General features: G+C 41.9%; 1 protein-coding gene across 1 annotated transcript in view; it reads left to right on the top strand.

The window, feature by feature from the left end:
• The window catches only part of CPNE4 (copine 4), a 350799-nt gene that overhangs the window by 326469 nt on the left and 7436 nt on the right, over positions 1-16894 (top strand). The window contains exons 11-12 of the mRNA XM_044678896.1: positions 12201-12255; positions 15630-15720. Of these exons, the coding sequence (XP_044534831.1) occupies positions 12201-12255; positions 15630-15720 (146 nt within the window). The remainder of the gene's footprint in view (positions 1-12200; positions 12256-15629; positions 15721-16894) is intronic.

Here is a 16894-nt window from a genome sequence, read left to right as displayed (position 1 = left end):
CCTCATCAATTAAGCGATGCGGTTTGATTAGATGAGTCCCTCCAAGCTTTAAACTCTGTGATGCTATGAATGAGGAACAAAGAGGAGGAGGGAGCTTTCTGAGCTCTCTCGAGGGAGGCCATGGGAGGAATTTTTCCTCCACGCTCCACACAGAAGGGCAAAAACATCTGAGGGTACTGATGAGGTATAAGCAGCAATGGTGAGATAATCTCCTTGACAACGTGTTCCCTAGTGATGACTCTATCTGGCGATAGGTTTATAGTTTTTTTTGGGGGGGGGAGAGAAAGACATGATGAAGATGATGATTGAAACCCAGCCGGCCAGCTAGTAGCAAACTAAGGAAATGTGTGAGTATGTTTCCTCTTTCCAATAGATAGTAAAATCCTCAAAATGACTAGCATTCATAAAGCACACATAAAGGTGTGCAAAGAACTTTCCAGCTCTCTCTTTTGAGCCTCACAACTTGAAATGTAGGTGTTATTACTAGGCAGACAGAGGTTAAATGACTTGTCCAGGGTCACATAGCTAGTAAGTATCTGAGATGATGTTCCAGGCTCTAAATCCTATCCTTTATGACATTTATCATATTGCCTTCCACTATTTTTCATTATTCCTTTTTCTTGCACTCCACAGCATCTTGTGCAATGATGTACAAACAGTGCTCAATAAATGCTTCTCGAATAAATGATGAATAGTTTTTTGATGATTTTACAATTCCTGATATTTCCTATGTGCTTTAAAAAGCAGCTGTGCTGTCTTCCCACAACCTCTCTAGCATTGACGATTCCTATCTTTTTGCCATCTTTACTGATATGCATGCTAGGAGGTGAACGTGTCCTTTACTCTTACACTATAATCAACTGTTCAAAAGGAGGAAATAAAGTCTAGTATTGAATTCCTAACTAAAGAGAACAGGTTTTCTAGAAATTCAGAGACTTGGACTTTAGGACCTAGTCCTAAGTCTCCTGCTGATTTTCTGAGTGCCTTTAAGCAAATTATTTAAGTCTGATACTGATAATTACAATAATTAATAACGATAGCATTTATATAGCACTTCAAGATTTTGTAAAGAACTTTACAAAAATTATCTTATTTAACCCTTATAACAATCCTGTGGAGTACATACTGTTATTATACCCATTTTATGGATAAACAACTTGTAATAGAGGTTCAGTGACTTGCCTAAGGTCATATTATAATCAAGTATCTGAGGTCAGATTTGAACTCAGATCCTCCTGACTCCAAATCCAGCACTATTCACTAAGCCACTTAGCTGCTTCTTTCCTCAAGTCTTAATTTCTTCATCTGCAGAACATGGATATTGAATATACCTTAAGTTAAGGGGCTATTATTCTCTTACAAGCTGAGTTAAGATAGACAAAACTGCCCAAGTCAGGAAAATCTAAGTTCAAGTCTTGCCTCTGACCCATATATAGACTGTTTGACCCTGTGCAGTCACTTAGGTGGCTCAAGCTAGATGGCTCAGGATTTGATTTTCTGGGGCTCCAAATTTGATGCTGTCACCCAATATCTCAGCGAAGTGATTTAAAGTACCAAGAAAATATAGATCCTATGTAAACCTAAGGGATAACTGAGGTTTAATAGCAAAGGACATCATGGAAGTTAATTGAAGAATTTTTATTCAGTCCTGGGGTTTTTTTTTAAAGCTAAATAATGAATCGGTCAGGCAGAATGAGTTTTGCCTGTCAGTAGAACTCATCCTTCGTCTAAAGGCAGCTGTAAATGAAAATGAGACAACGCTTTAGCTAGAAAAAGTGCCAGAAGCAAAAATCTAGTACTCTGGGGAAGATTCAGGGGTTGTCTTCTCTGGTAGAATGCTAAATGCAGTCTGGTTAGCTTAAAAGCCTTCAAAATTCAGGGAGATTTTTCTCCTTTGTGTGGATGGATAGCAGAAAGACACAAAAAGTCAGGACATTTCCTTCTCTCATGCCACAATAAAGTTTTACAAATCAGTTAGTCTAGTTGGGTAAAAATGATAGAAGATACAAGTTCCTTTTCAGCAGCTGCAGAATTTTTGAAACCTATCAGCCATATAACTTCTCCCAGAGACACTAGACAATTGCTTTGAACAATAAGTGTAATGTGGTGCAATGGATAGTCCGTAAAGCCTCAATTTTCCTCATCTTTAAGTTGGGGCTAAATATTTACACTAGGCATTTCTTAGGACTATCATGAGGATTCTTTTTTGGAACTAGATAACCACTGAGATAGCCATTCCATAGCTAAAATTCTGTGATTCTCTGATTCTTTTGAAAGTTCTTTCCAAACCTCAACAGCTCTAAGGAAAACTTTAATACTTGGAGATATATGAAGCCAAGTAGCTGCAGTCATCATCACTTATCTTTGTTTAAGATTCTCTGTGGTAAGGTAAAAAGCCTCCTGAATTGATTCAGAGTCAAGAAAGAACCCTAGTTCTGAGACTTGCTAGCTGTGTAGCCCTGGACATGCCACTTCATCTCCATTTCCTCAGTTTCTTCCTCTATAAAATAAAGTTAATGATATTTGTACTACTTAAAAGTGATTTGTAAGCTTTAAGGCGCTATTTGAATATGAGCTTCTGGGGCAGGGAGGGTTAGAACTCATCCTTAATGTCTGGCTCAAACTCAGAAAACAGTCCTATGGATTTTTAAAGTATTTAGTTTTTACAGATTCTCTTGATTTTCATAACACTTTTAATAGCTTTCCCTGCTTCCCTACCAAGCAAATCATCCTTTAAAACAAAGAACTTCACAGAAAAGGAAAATCGACACTTTAGAAAAAGTAACCCAGCTATCTGACAGTTTATACATGGTTCTAACCCCTAATCTCCTTTAATCTCCCTAAAAAAGGACAGGAGGTACAATTCTTCTCTGGGGACAGTTTTCACCTTTATAATCCCACAACATTCAGTTTCAGGATTTTTCTCCACTTATATTATTGTAGTCCTATATAATGTTTTTTTTTCCTTTTTCTGCTTACTTTATTGTGCATCAGTTCATCTAAGTGTTTCCATGCTTCTTTGTATTCTTCACATTCATCACCACTTATAATAGCTACATGGCCCTGTGGATAAAGCACCATGCCTAGAGTCAGGAAAATCTGAGTTCAAATCCAGCTTCAGACACTAGCTGTGGGACCCTGGGCAAGTCACTTAACCCATTGGTCTCAATTTTCCCATCTGGAAAATGAGCTGCAGAAGGAATAGCAAACCACTCCAGTATCTTTGCTAAGAAAACACCAAAAGGGGTCACAAAGAATCAGATATGACCAAAACACCTCAACAAATTAGCAAAGTAATAGTTAATCACATTCATACATCACCAACTCGTTTAGCCATTTCTTCAAACAATGGCTATCTACTTTGTTAGTAATTCTTTCCTACCAAAAAAGTGCCACTATGACCATTTTCATGAATATGAGACCTTAATTTCTCTTTGACTTCCTTGAAGTGTATACAGTTTTAGTCATTTTTACCAACTAACTCCTAGGCTCTTTGCTTTCAGTATATCCAATTCTTGGACCTCCAGTTATCCTGATCTGAACATACCTCACTGGTTTATAGTTCTTACCTGCCATTTAGATCTCAGGAGGTGAATGAAGGTAAACACAGCAAGATCCCTCTTTGAAAGTTAATCTCTCCATAAGTCTCAGTTAGGAGTTATGTCAACTGGACAAATCTCTGTTTAATCTAGGAAGTTTGGGAAATGAGGCTCCTCTCCCTCACCACATAGACCTGAACATCCTTGAGTGAGAAAGAACAGCTAGAAACTATGGTAGCTCCAAGAGTCTCACTAGCCTAACCTACATCATTGGGAAGCATTTGTAAGTTTGTCCTCAGCCTCCTTCCTGAGTCTTTGTCCCCTCTCTTACCTCCACGCTCCTAGGTGGCCAGTATCACAGATCTAGAGATGGAAGGAACCCGAGGGACCATCTTATCCAGGGATTCCCAAAGTGGGCGCCACCGCCCCCTGGTGGGTGCTGCAGTGATCCAGGGGGGCAGTGATGGCCACAGGAGCATTTGGGGGCAGTGAATAACTGTAAGGGAGCGGTGATAGTATGTGACAGGGGGGTGCTGAGTAATATTTTTTTCTGGAAAGGGGGTGGTAGGCCAAAAAAGTTTGGGAACCACTGATCTAATCCAACCCTCCCAGTTTATATATGAGGAAGACAAGGTTCAAAAATGTCATAGGAATTAGAAGGGAATCTCGGAAGCCAGCTAGTCTAATTCCCTCATTACATAGATGAAGATTTAAATCTCAAAGAGGTTAAGTGACTGCCCCAGGATCACACAGGTAGTAAAAAATACAGTTAAACCCACAAGTATTTACTAAGTGTCTACTGTGTGCCAGACATGGGGTAAGCACTCAATATACAAAGAAAAGTAAAAATCTTCCCTACTCTTGAGGAGCTCATCATCTGGGATTTAGACCTGACTCTAAGCGCAGTGCTGGATCCATCCTCTCTTTTGAATTACATTCTCAGGAAAGGATTTTTTAAAAAAGATTGTATTATATTATTTACGTATGTATAACATATATTATTATACTACTACTACTAACTCACTTGTATATAGCGTTTTTTGTCTTGCAAAGCATTTTATTTACATTTTCTAAAAGCTTTTGTTGTTCATATCTCACTCTCAGACCTTTTTTCAGTGTTTCCTTGGCAAAGATATTGGATTGGCTTACCCATTTCCTTTTCTAGTTCATTTTACAGATGAAGAAACTGGGATAAACAGAGTTAAGTGACTTGCCTGGGGCCACAGAGTATCTGAGGCTAGATCTGAACTCACAAATTCCTGACTCTAGGTCTGGGATTCTATCCACTGTACCTACCACCTAGCTGCCCTAAAACCTTCTAAAAGGCTATATTACTATTAACACTTCAAGTGTTAACTCTCCCTGGACATTTAAAAATTTTTATGGGGCACAAAGTTTTAAGCATCTGGAGTCACGATGGCCAAAAGGCAGAATTTTATACAATGAGGAGTGGGAATTTGGGGGTGGGTCCTGTTCCTGGTGCTCTAGAATATGCTCTGTGGGTAGCTTTGCTTGTTCATGAGATTCAAAAGATTGATGATAAATTTAATGCTAGGAGGACTTGTTTCCAATTCTGTCTTTATGCCCAGTGTATACCATAGTCCCTGGCATATAGGAGGTGCTCAATAAATGTGAATCGAATTCAACAGTTCTAACCCTATCAATTTCTAGATAAGAAAACTGAGCCATAAAAATGTTAAGTGATTTCAATTTCATTCAACAAGCACCAGATTGTTATAAGAGGAGTTTTATCAGGTAGGCGGGGAGGAAGGAATATTTGTGAAACTGAGTATCATGTAAAAATAAAGGGATAAATACAACCTTTTAAAAATATTAAGTCCTGTACTAGGTTCCAAGGGTATAGACTAAAAAAAAGGGCTCCATCTCAAGGAGATGGCAAGCTATATTCATTAAAATCGAGAATGTTAAAAGCATCCAGCAATTATCAACATGAATCCTCTCATTTTTAAGGTGAGGAAACAGAACCTCAGGGAAAGTGAGTTGTCCCAGGGCACAGAGTGCACCAGGGCTGGGCTCCGAGTACATCTCTTATCTTTTCATCCACTGCCCTTTCAGGAAAGCATCCAACTGTGTGTGGGAGGACCATGGCCTCAAATAGTCCCTTTCCTGAGAAAGTCCCTTTATTAAGAGTCTAAAAGCTCTGGATTAGCCTGGCTCAAGGATATCAAATTAAAAGAGACTATAGGGGGAAGCTCAGTGGATTGAGAGTCAGGCCTAGAGACGGGAGGTCCTAGGTTCAAATCTGGCCTCAGACACTTCCCAGATGTGTGACCCTGGGCAAGTCACTTGACCCCCATTGCCCACCCTTACCAATCTTCCATTTAGGAGCCATTACACAGTATTGACTTCAAGACGGAAGGTAAGGGTTAAAAAAAAGAGAGAGACTATAGACCATCCACTTGTACCCTCTTCCCCAGAATACTTAATTGTACAATATAACTTGTACAGACTTATTAATTCCGGGGCTGTCTCCCCTGACAGACCGTAAGCTCCCCAAGGACAAGAGCTATCTATCTCCTCTTGGTCTTTGCATCCCCAGCGGTTATCTACCACAATGCGTGGCTCATGGAAAATGCTGATGAGTTAGAGATGCTTCTAAAAGTTTCTGCATCCGTTTCTTTCTTTTCTCCAGATCTGATTCTCCTTGAGTTTTGCAGAGCAGAGATCTATTCTGCCTACTTTTCATTTTAATCAGGAAGAAAGAATGTTTAAAACGATTATGCTTACACTTGGCTTTCTTATTAGCCGGATGTTTACTGATGGCCATCTTTGGGGAATTTGTGCTTTCCTAGTTCATTAATTATTCCCCTTGTAGGGAAGGCAGGGCTGCCTTCCCCCTCTTGAAACCCAGTTACATAATGAACATGTCCTGCTCAGCTAGCTTCCCTTTCCCCATAGTGGCTTGGAAGGTATTTTCGATCCCTTCTGATAGGGGAGAAAAGACAACAATAATTAAGGTGGGACACTGGTTTCTGTGCTTGGAGTTGGAACATGGGGAGTGTAACTGGGTGGATCAGCATTTGGCTTATTATGTAAAGCTTCTTCTCCTAATGCAGTCTTCAGCATATCCCATCGCCCATGGGCTAGGCTGTCCCCCATGCCTGGAATGTTCTCTCTTGTCATCCCTACCTAGAGGGATCCCTAACATCCTCCAAAGCCCAGCTGAAATGTCTCCTCTGGCAGGAAGCTTTCCCTGGTGCCCCCCAATAGTGCCTTCTCCCACTCCCCAACCCCAGAAAAATCTCCTTCCATTTCTTTTGGATGCTTTGAGGCATTGGTTTATTAGATAGATAACTGTGTGAGTCAGAAAGCCATGTTGCCCCTCGCCCATACTGACTGTGAGATCTTGGGCAAATCACATAACTCTCGAAGGCTACAAGTTGGCATAAAAGTTGCCAATTGGCATAAGTTTGTATTGGAAGAAAATATTCTTCCCAGGGGAGTCCCTGTACCTATGAAATCCCAGCGCTGACCCCTCAAAATGTATTTCCTTCTTTATTTACTTGGAGGTTTGTTTTTTCCATTACAATGAGGGCAGGACTGGCTGGTCCTTGTCTTCCCCAGCACCCAGCATCATGCCTAACACATTGTTTAGTCATTCGGTCAGTCTAACTCTTCGTGAGCCGGAGACTCTGGCATGTCAATACTGGCGTCGGGTTCTCCTGACAAAGATACAGCAATGCTTTGCCATTTCCTCTTCCAGGGGATTAAGGCAATTAGACATGAAGTGATTTGCTCAGGATCACACAGCTAGGGAGTATCTGAGGCCGGACTTGAACTCAGGTCTTCCCGACTCCAGGCCTAGAGCTGCATCCACTGTGCCACCCTGTTGCCTCATGCTGTGGCACATAGTAAATGATTGTTCATTCAGCGATTGGGGATGCCATATTTCTCTGATCCTGAGTTATTCTTATAGAGGCTGAAGGATGCAGTGAAGAGAGCATAGCACATATAGTTAAGAAGACTTGAGTTCCAACCCTGCCTCAGAAACTTAGCAGCTATGTGACTTTGGGTAAAGTCACTTAATCCATCAACCAGAGTTTCCTCATCTGTAAAATTGGCGTAATAATAGCACTAACATCGCAGGGTTGCGGTGAAGATCAGATGAAATAATGTATATCATAGGAAATTATTCATTATATTATCATATAACATGCTATAACATATGACAAAATATATTACAATTTGTAATATATTATAGAATCATATTAATAATAATAAGCCTGTCTCATAAGAATGGAAACCAGGCCCACTCCCACCAAAGCTTACATCTTGATAGTCATCTTCATTTGCTTTTAAGACCCTAACTTCTTTGGTCAAAGGAAAACAGCTGATGTAAAGTATTTTAAAATTTACAGTGACCTGCAATTTTTCTTTTCCTCAGAGCCCTGACTAATCCCTTATAAGCTGTCATGGTTCTCTTATTTATCAACATTAACCTTCTCAGATGAATGCTTGGCCCAATATTCTGCAATGTCTGAATTTCTGCACCACAAAGAGACAGAAATGAGGAACTGGTAGTTGCTATAGATCTTAGTTCTGGTACTGGAGTACCCATAAATTCTGACCTTAACTTACCTCCAAAAAAAAGCCTGGATTCACTATATCACTTTGCTATTATAGAAAGAACATGGAGCTCTGCCACTTTCTTGGTGATTCCCAAGTCACTTAATGTCACTAAGCCTTAGTTTCCTCATCTGTAATATAGACATGAAAATACCTGTTCTGCCGATTCAGGATGCTGACTCTGAGTTGCAAATGAACTAATAGGGATTTTATCTGTCACTCACCAAATTGGTCATCTTTTGGATTTCAGCATGACCTATAACTTCTACCTCCATGGCCTAAACTCTCTGATCATAACCTCCTGTCGGTCCAATCTTCCTTCTACCTCACTCTTTCTAAACCTATACATATTCACCATGGCCTCCAGTCTTTCCATCCAATTCTGTTCTTCCAGGCCATCACTCCAGTAATGGTCTTTCTTCAGGTGTGACCCTGCTGCTGTCCAGCCCAACTAAATACCATCCTATACCCTTGTATCCTCTCTACCAGCTTTGTCCTATTTACAGTTCATCCTCTACTAGTCTTCACCCCTAGGTAATCACCATTTTCCTCTCTTAGTTAAACTCCATGCTGCTGTATGATGCTGGAAAGCCCCTGTAACAGTTGGTTCCATTCAATTCAACTGGGTCCTCCACTGCTCCATAGCATATTTTATAAACCTCTTCCTCTCTTTGAATCTCCTATACTCCTGCTATACACAACCCCCAGCAAATGGCTTTGCCTCCTACTTGAAATCATCTGCTCTCTCATTTTCCCTTATCCAGGACCTCAAAACTCTTTTAAGCACCACTGATGCCTTCATTCTAGATCCCTACCAGAGGTGGCTCTTCTTATTGAAGCCAACCCCTTGATTTGTGTTCTTCATCCCATCCCTTCCCATCTACTTTGCAGTCTTTCTTAATTTATAATTCCCTTCCTTTCTACCATATTCAGTCTTTTCATTTCTGCCCACAAACATATTCAGTTATCCTCCTTTCTTGAGAAATCTTTACTGGATGCTTCCATCCCCTCAGTCTTAAGTCTCTCTTCTCTTTCATTGTCAGTCTCCTAAAAAAAGATATCTACTCTCACTACATCCACTTTATTACCAACGATTCATTACTTTTAACTACTTACACTCAGGCTTCTGACCCTACAACTTGACAGAAACTGCTCTTTCCAACAATTTCTTACCTATTAAATCTTGAGGTCTTTCTCAGTCCTCATCCCCTTGACCTTTTGGTAATTTATTACATTTTCCTCCTCCTAGACAAGTCTCTTTTTCCTTGGATTCCATGACATGACTTTTCCTGGCCCTTCTCCTACCTCTCTAAATTTTTCTTTTCATCATTTTCTGATTCATTATTCATCTCCTGGTCATTAAACGCATTCTCCCCCAGATATTGTATATCATCATCATCACCACCTTCATCTCTCTTGCCAAACTCTTCTTCATTCATTTTCAAAATACTCTTACAAAGGCACAGCCCATTTCTCTGCTCTAAAGTCTTCAGTCACTGTTGCTTCTAAATAGAAGTCCTTAATTTAAGTATCTCCAGGTTTATTTCGTATCATACTCCCTATAATCATTCTCCACTCCAGCCACACTGGACTATTGGCCCTCCTCCATATTTGACATTCCATTTTCTACTCCTATAGACCTCCTTCCTGCCTATAATGTACTCAATTCCTAGCTGGGTTTCTCAAAATCCTTATTTTCCTTCAAGTTCATCTCAGGCCCACTTCTCCCACAAAATCCTCCCTGAACCTATCACTCAATTACAGATGGTTTCCAGTTATTCAGGAGTCACTTTTGTCCATCTTATGGAATTCCTGAGATACATCTGTTGACCTTTCTTTTCTTTTTGCCCGTCTTTCCTTAATATTTCCTATTTCCCCTATTCCCTTTGGGTTTTATTGTTCAGCATCCTTTTTCCCTCTCCCAAACTCCTTAAACAAAATCTAGCAGTGCCTTGGCCAAGTAAAAAATTTAGATCTTTCCATCTAGCTTCTCCAGAAAGAAAAGGGGCAAGAACAGACCTTAGAGGGGGAAATGCCAGCACTCTTACACAAGGCAGGACAGCTGAGCTCTAAAGGTGACAACATCAGCTATGGACAAAAACCCTGAAGTTCACACATGCCTCCTTTCCAACTGAGGTTTTTGATAGGTTAGATACAAAAACAGAAGTGAGTCTTTGGGACATGGAGATAAGATTCTACTAGAATTTCAGAACTAATTACCTTAGGAGGGGAAGAAAGAATTCCAAAGAAGATCTTTTCCTAGTACATCTCTGAGATGCCACTGTCTTTCCTCCACCCCTTTTCCTTTTGGGTTGTAGGAATCCCCAAGGAAATACAGGGTGTTGAGCTATGCTATGAACTTCCTGAGGTTTCAGGAGAGAAAATAAGAAAGAGTTTCATTGATTCAGTGTTTCCAACAATGAGTGGCAGCTACATCATTGACAAGAGCTTCCGTAGCCCTCTCCTGTTTCTTGAGTGCACTTCTGTCCACCCTTACAGGACTTCTGAAATCATAGACGATGGAATCCTGACAACCAACATGTACCCATGAAGAACCCAGTAAAAGCATTCGAGCCTTCAAGTACAAATATGAACTCTGCCCATTTAGCAAGCTCGACAGACTACTGTGAGGACTAGAAGAATTCCTAATGGGAGAAGAAGTGAATGTTAGGGGAAATATTAATTCAGGTCACTATGAAGAAGACAGTACATTGTCATGCTAACCAAAAGACTATAAAATTCACTATAACAATGTGAGCCTCACCGAGTTGTTACTGAAGGAGGTTTAGACACAGAAACAGCAAGATAAAATACCATTTTAATGGTTTCACCCATTACGAGGTGCCATGACATACACTTAAGTACAGTGGAATAGTAAAGCAACAACAAAAGCTGACATTTATATAGCATTTTGAGAGTCACAAAACTCTTTTCTTATGTTAATTCATTTTATCCTCACAACAACTGTGTGAAATATATGCTATTAATAGTCCCATTTTACAGATGAGGAAAATTAATTCATACAGTCATAGCTGATAGCAAAGATCACAAAAAGTTCTATTTAGTGTCTTGCTAGCTAATTACATGCTCTTTGGGGATTTTCTTTCACAGACAGCTAATTCCTGAGCTTTTATGGACTTAATTCAACAATGCATACATCCATATTATACTTATTTAGCACCTATGGCACTAGGCACTATTGGGGAAATAGAGAGAGATTGGAACTGTGATTTAATAGGTATAGAGAACTCCTGGATGAAAAACTTCCTCTACTAATTACCCTGGCACTTTCTCTGTGATTTCTCTGTGATTTACAATCTTACAAATTGCTTAGAACATTGAGATGTTAAGGATCACATAGAGGCAAAACTTGAACCTCTAGCTTTCTGTCTATTCCTCTATTCTGACTCTGAATCCTGGAGGACATGAACTACAAAATGTGATCCCAATTGTTAAGGAATTTTCAGCCTAGTAAAGAAGATAACATATGAACAGCTTGACTATCATATAAAATAGAATGTGAGCTCTCTTTTTTTGTTTTTTTCTCAAAAGGCTAACCATGTAAATGTGGGGCTTCTTTTATTCAGTTCTATGAGTGCAAGAAAATTAAAAAGCCCTTGAGGGCATCCTTTTCCTTGTTACTAAATCTAGTAAAAAGTTAGAAGAAGGCTGAGAACCATAACTAAAATGAGATTTGTAAGATCATCTACTTACTGATTTTACTACCCATTTCCCCTTATTCCCCATTACAAACAAAGAGACAATGGGGCACAAGGAAAGGAACATTTGGAATCAGAAGACCTGAATTCAAATCCTGCTTCTATCACTTACTACTTTGGGGATCATAAACAAGTCACTTAATTTCTCTAGGCCTCAGTTTCGTTATCTGTAAAATAAAGGTTTCAACAAGATGGCCTCCAAGTTCCTTTCCAACTCTCAATCTGAGCTCCTATGATATTGGGACCCTTTGATGTCACGCCATCACTTCTCCCAGATAGGTAATGTAGATTTCTATTTTCTCCTTCTTCATCAGAAAACAAATTAAAGCAATCCATTTTTTAATCTTGATTTTAGTGACAAAATGTTTCCAGCTTTTGGGTTTGGAGCCAGGATACCTCCAGAATACACGGTGAGTGAATGGGGATCGGGGGAAGGGGAGGCTATTTTTTGTACTGCTTGGGTTTCTATTACTGGCTTCCTTTCAAGAACATTATTATCCTCAGTTTGTTAAGTCTGACTTCCACTCTATCTGTATACCACTTAGCCTAGCACATAGTAGGTCAGATATAAATGCTTATTCCTTCCCCTTCCCCCGTGTGGATAAAAGAACTGAGCCATGCAGAAACAATAAGGTTAGAACATGACAGACCGAAACCTTGATCTATAATATAGCCTAACTGAGTCAGTCAAGTATAAAACTAGATGGCTTTTGAAGACAGACCAGAGGAACCATTCCTTTGTCTGGCCTCTTGAGGACATGCCCCAGCACTGGAGAAATAAGTCTATTTCTTGAAATTCGGAGTACCTTAGCACGGGCAAAATATTTATTAAATGTGCTTCTAGCCAATCTGCCCATCTGGGCTCAAAATCTGCTTCGGGAATTAGCATGGACTCCCTACATCAGGAGTTTTTCACGGACCCCTCCGGCAGGCCGGTGAAGACCCCTTCTCAGAAGGTGTTGTGGTTTTTTTTTTAAACCAAAACTAAATAAAATGTTCAATTTAGTTAGAAGTTAGTGAAAATAAGGTTGTATCCCCCCCCTCCGTATTTACAATCACCCTGAAAACTGCCCTCAATGAAGAACTCCTGTTTTAGGTCAAAAAAAGATTGCTTCAGGGTAATGTGAGCCAGACCCAGAGAGAGCCTGAACAACAATGACAACAAAAACAGGGTAGGTGGAGGCATCCCAGGACTACCGAGAAGGTCTTTGAGCTTCCCCATTTTGCTTTGTTCATTATTCTTCCTGGAAGAGCAAGAACAAAAAGTCAGACCCAACAGACACCAAGTATTGTGTGCTGCCAGATTTCCTACAGGGTGGAGCTGGGACACTGGACTAAGGAGTGGCTATCCTTCAGTAGAACAATCAGCCTGCGCCGCTCCATCACGCAGCCAAGGCCCCAATCTAGCCACGCTGTCTCTGGACAGCCTCTCGGCCGGGCCTTCTTGTAAATCATTCCTAGGGGGTCCCCCCAAAACACGGGGCAGACCACGGGGATTTCCTGAAAGCTTATTATTTTCATTAAAACGATATTGTTGTTGCTATTAGAAGCTGAGGGCTGGGGATACAAGTAAAAGCACAAAGGAAGGCCATTCCTCCCTTCAGGCAGCTCACACTAACGGGGGGAAGAGGACCTATTAAAAGGAGGCTGAATCCTGGTGGCAGAGGCAGGTTGGCAAAGATAACAGAAGAGGAATGGAGGCCCTCCTCTAGGTCTTTTATATTATGATTAGGTAGCTGCCTAGCACAGTGGAGAGAGCACGGCTCTGGAGTCAGGAAATTTGCCTGTGGATCCTGGGCAGGCGCCCAACAACCCTGATGTCTCATCACCCTCCTCTGTAACACGGACCCAATCATGGTCCTGTTAGGAGGTAGGAGGCACCTTCCTCCCAGGAAGGACGAAATGAGATTTCTGTAACACCCTGCCCAGCCCCGACACACACACACACACACACACACACACACACACACACACACACACACACACACACACACACACACTGGGTCACTCATAAACACTTACTTCTCAGTCTCGCTGCTCATCCCACCCCAGCTATTCGACATCTCCAGCCGGACGCCCTCTGAACACGTCCAGAGCTGACCTCCTTGTCTTCTCCCCCTTCCAAGCTTCCCCGTTACTGTCTGGCACCGCCATCGTCCCCGTCCTCTGGGCCTCCTCCTCAGCTCTGCACTCTGTCTTAGCCCCAAGCCGAGTCATCTCTGTGACATCTCTGGAGCACACAGCCTTCTCTCCTCTGGCACTGCCATCTTTCAAGGGAAGCCCTCATCGCCTCACACCTACGTGACCGCAATGGCTGCTGTTTGGCCTGCCTGCCTGCCACAGTGTTGCTCGACTCCATTCTAGGCTCCACTTACCCAAAGTGCTTTTTGCTAAAGCATAGGTTTAAGCTTGACTCAATAAACTCTGTTGCCTCCCCATTGCCTCCAAAATCAAAATTTTAAATCCTGCTAGAGGTAGGTAGGGGCCTCCGTGGGCAGAGAGCCAGGCTGGAGTTAGGAGGTCCTGGGTTCAAAACTGGCCTCAGACACTTCCTAGCTGGGCAAGGCACTTAACCCCCACCTTGCCTAGCCCATATGGCTCTTCTGCCTTGGAGCCAATACTGGTAACAATTCCAAGATGGAAGGTAAGAGGTTGTTTGTTCTGTCTAATCCTCCGGCATTCCGAGTTCTTCATAAACACCATCCAGCCCTTTCGGCGCTCTTTTACCTGGCCTCACCCTCCCACGCCACGTACCCTTCGTCTAGTGCCGGCCCCCTCTTGGCATTTTCCCTGGCTGCCTCCCATGCCTACAAGGCTGTCCCTCCTCCTCTCTGCCCCCGGCTTCCCTCACAGTCTACCTTTCTCAATTTCTCATAATTCTTCTACCTGCCCTCTAGTGATTACTTCCTACTTGTCCTGTACACAGCTTGTCTGTGCCTAGTTGTTGGCTTATATTCACCCTCATTTTCTCCTTTTTCTCTTCTTCCTGGCCTCAGTGTTTAGAATACCTGGCAAAGAGGAGGCGCTTAATTTGAGTTGGCATGCTTGCCATATGACTCCTCTCTCTCCTTTTCTTGTTAAATATAATATCATAGACATCAATTGGGTCAATAAATAGGTGTTTTAAGTGCCCACAACTTTCGTAAACCAGAAGAGCTTTTAAGGCCATCGTGTCCAAGCCCTCATTTTACAGATAAGATTCAGAAACGGAAGCCCAGAAGAGTTCAGAAATTTGTCCAAGGCCACATGGGGGGGAGGGTGAGTAGCAAAGCTGGGATTCAAAGCCAGGTCATTTCATTCCAAATCCAGAATTTTTCCTTAGTAAGATGCCGTCTGCTCACACTCACTAGGCATTTCTTCATTGCCCTTCAGACCACCCACAATTTTTATTCTTCCAAACTAATGAAATTCCATTCTTGGGGACCACAGAGTGTTACTAGGAAAATGCTGATATTTAAAAGTTGGGTGATTTTTTTGGTTTCAGGGGGAAACAGAGGGTCATTTAAACAAATATTCAGATGCTATAACATGGATCCCCACAGAGAGGTAGGGGAACAGGCATTCCTGATAGAGCCTTAGCCTGGATTATACCTTAAAGTCACAGTTAGGTAAAAGTAATTTCACCAGACAGAATATTTATTTTAGAGACTGTATGTAAAGCAATAGAAGCTCAAGAATTCGCCTTGGTCCTCGGCTCTCTTGCTCCCCCTTTACATTGTTGCTGGTAAAAGCCGCCCTGGCTGGGGGCTCTTATTTCTGGCTCTTTTCCACCTCACACCCCCAGCTTGAAAACCTCGGTCAGAGCGTCCCTACCAGGATCAAGAGCCCAGAGCCAAGGAAAGCCATTTTGCCATTTGGGGTATGCAGCATGGATGGTGTCCTCCCACCAACTTTGTCATTTGTGACATGAAAATAGCACAAGAAGTAATTCAGACAAATTCAGGAGCAGGAGGGGAATTAGATGTCATTAACTCACAGATGAGGGTTATTCATCACGTCCATCTGGTATCTTCCTATTTTCACTAATTATCCTTGCTAAGGAGGTGCAAGCTTTGATGGCTTCTAGTGCTGCTGTCGGGATGCCCATGTTAAATTCCAGCCCTGTCTAAAGCGTGGGACTGTGGGGCAAAGCCCACATCACACCCTCCCTGCCAACAGCTCCAGGCCCTGGAAGGTCTCCCCTCCTCGACGAGGGTTCAAGGTGCTCCATGCATCCTTTCTGGCCCTGTCTTCATCTTCACTCACAAGGGGGTAGCCAGGGAAGATGGAATTAGGTGAGGTGGTGCAGCTTTGGCCCCTGCATCTATTGACCAGCTCGTGTGCTCCTTCCTAAATGGAGAAGGGGCTGCAGTGATCCCTAAATTTGTGAAAGGAACCTTCACAAGTTGCCATTTTGAACCCATTTGAGCTTTAAACATTCCATCTAGTCCCGGAGGTTCCTCTTTTCCCATCCTTAGTCCACACTGCCTTGCAGCCTCTGAATTCTTTGTATAAGAGGAGTTTCTCTCTGAATCCAATGAGTTACTAGTTCTCAGAATCATAAGTTTAGACCTGGAAGAGACCTTGGAGGTCATCAAATCTAGTCCCTCATTTTACAGATGAGAAGACTGAGGCCTAGAGAGGAACAGACTTGCTAGTCACAAAGCTAATATGTGTCTGGAGTGGAATTCAAACCCAGGTGTTGCTGACTGCAATTTGGTATTCTATCCCTCTGATCATGCTTTTCCAATGAGGGAGGACAGGAAAGATGTTCAGGTGTGAGTTTCCCCTTGGTCCAATTAGGGGCCCCTTGCCAACCCCCTCTTACTCCAGGCTATATCTATCTATCCCAAGATGAGACTGGCAAGATGAATTTTCATTTCTCCTAGATTTCCAGCTATAGTAATTTCCAGACATTAAAACTTCTTCTACCCCTTATGTCTTAGGGGTTTTCAGCAAGAAATAAAAAACCTGGCTGTTGTTTAACTCTTTCTCTCTCTCTCTCTCCCCCTGTCTCTCTCCATCTCTCTCTCTCTGTCTCTCTCTCCCTCCGTCTCTCTCTCTCTCTCT

Source organism: Gracilinanus agilis, chromosome 5, assembly GCF_016433145.1.
Source record: "Gracilinanus agilis isolate LMUSP501 chromosome 5, AgileGrace, whole genome shotgun sequence".
Classification (NCBI taxonomy): Eukaryota; Metazoa; Chordata; class Mammalia; order Didelphimorphia; family Didelphidae; genus Gracilinanus; species Gracilinanus agilis.
Note: the sequence above shows the minus strand (reverse complement) of the source record. Positions and strands in the feature narration are given on the sequence as shown.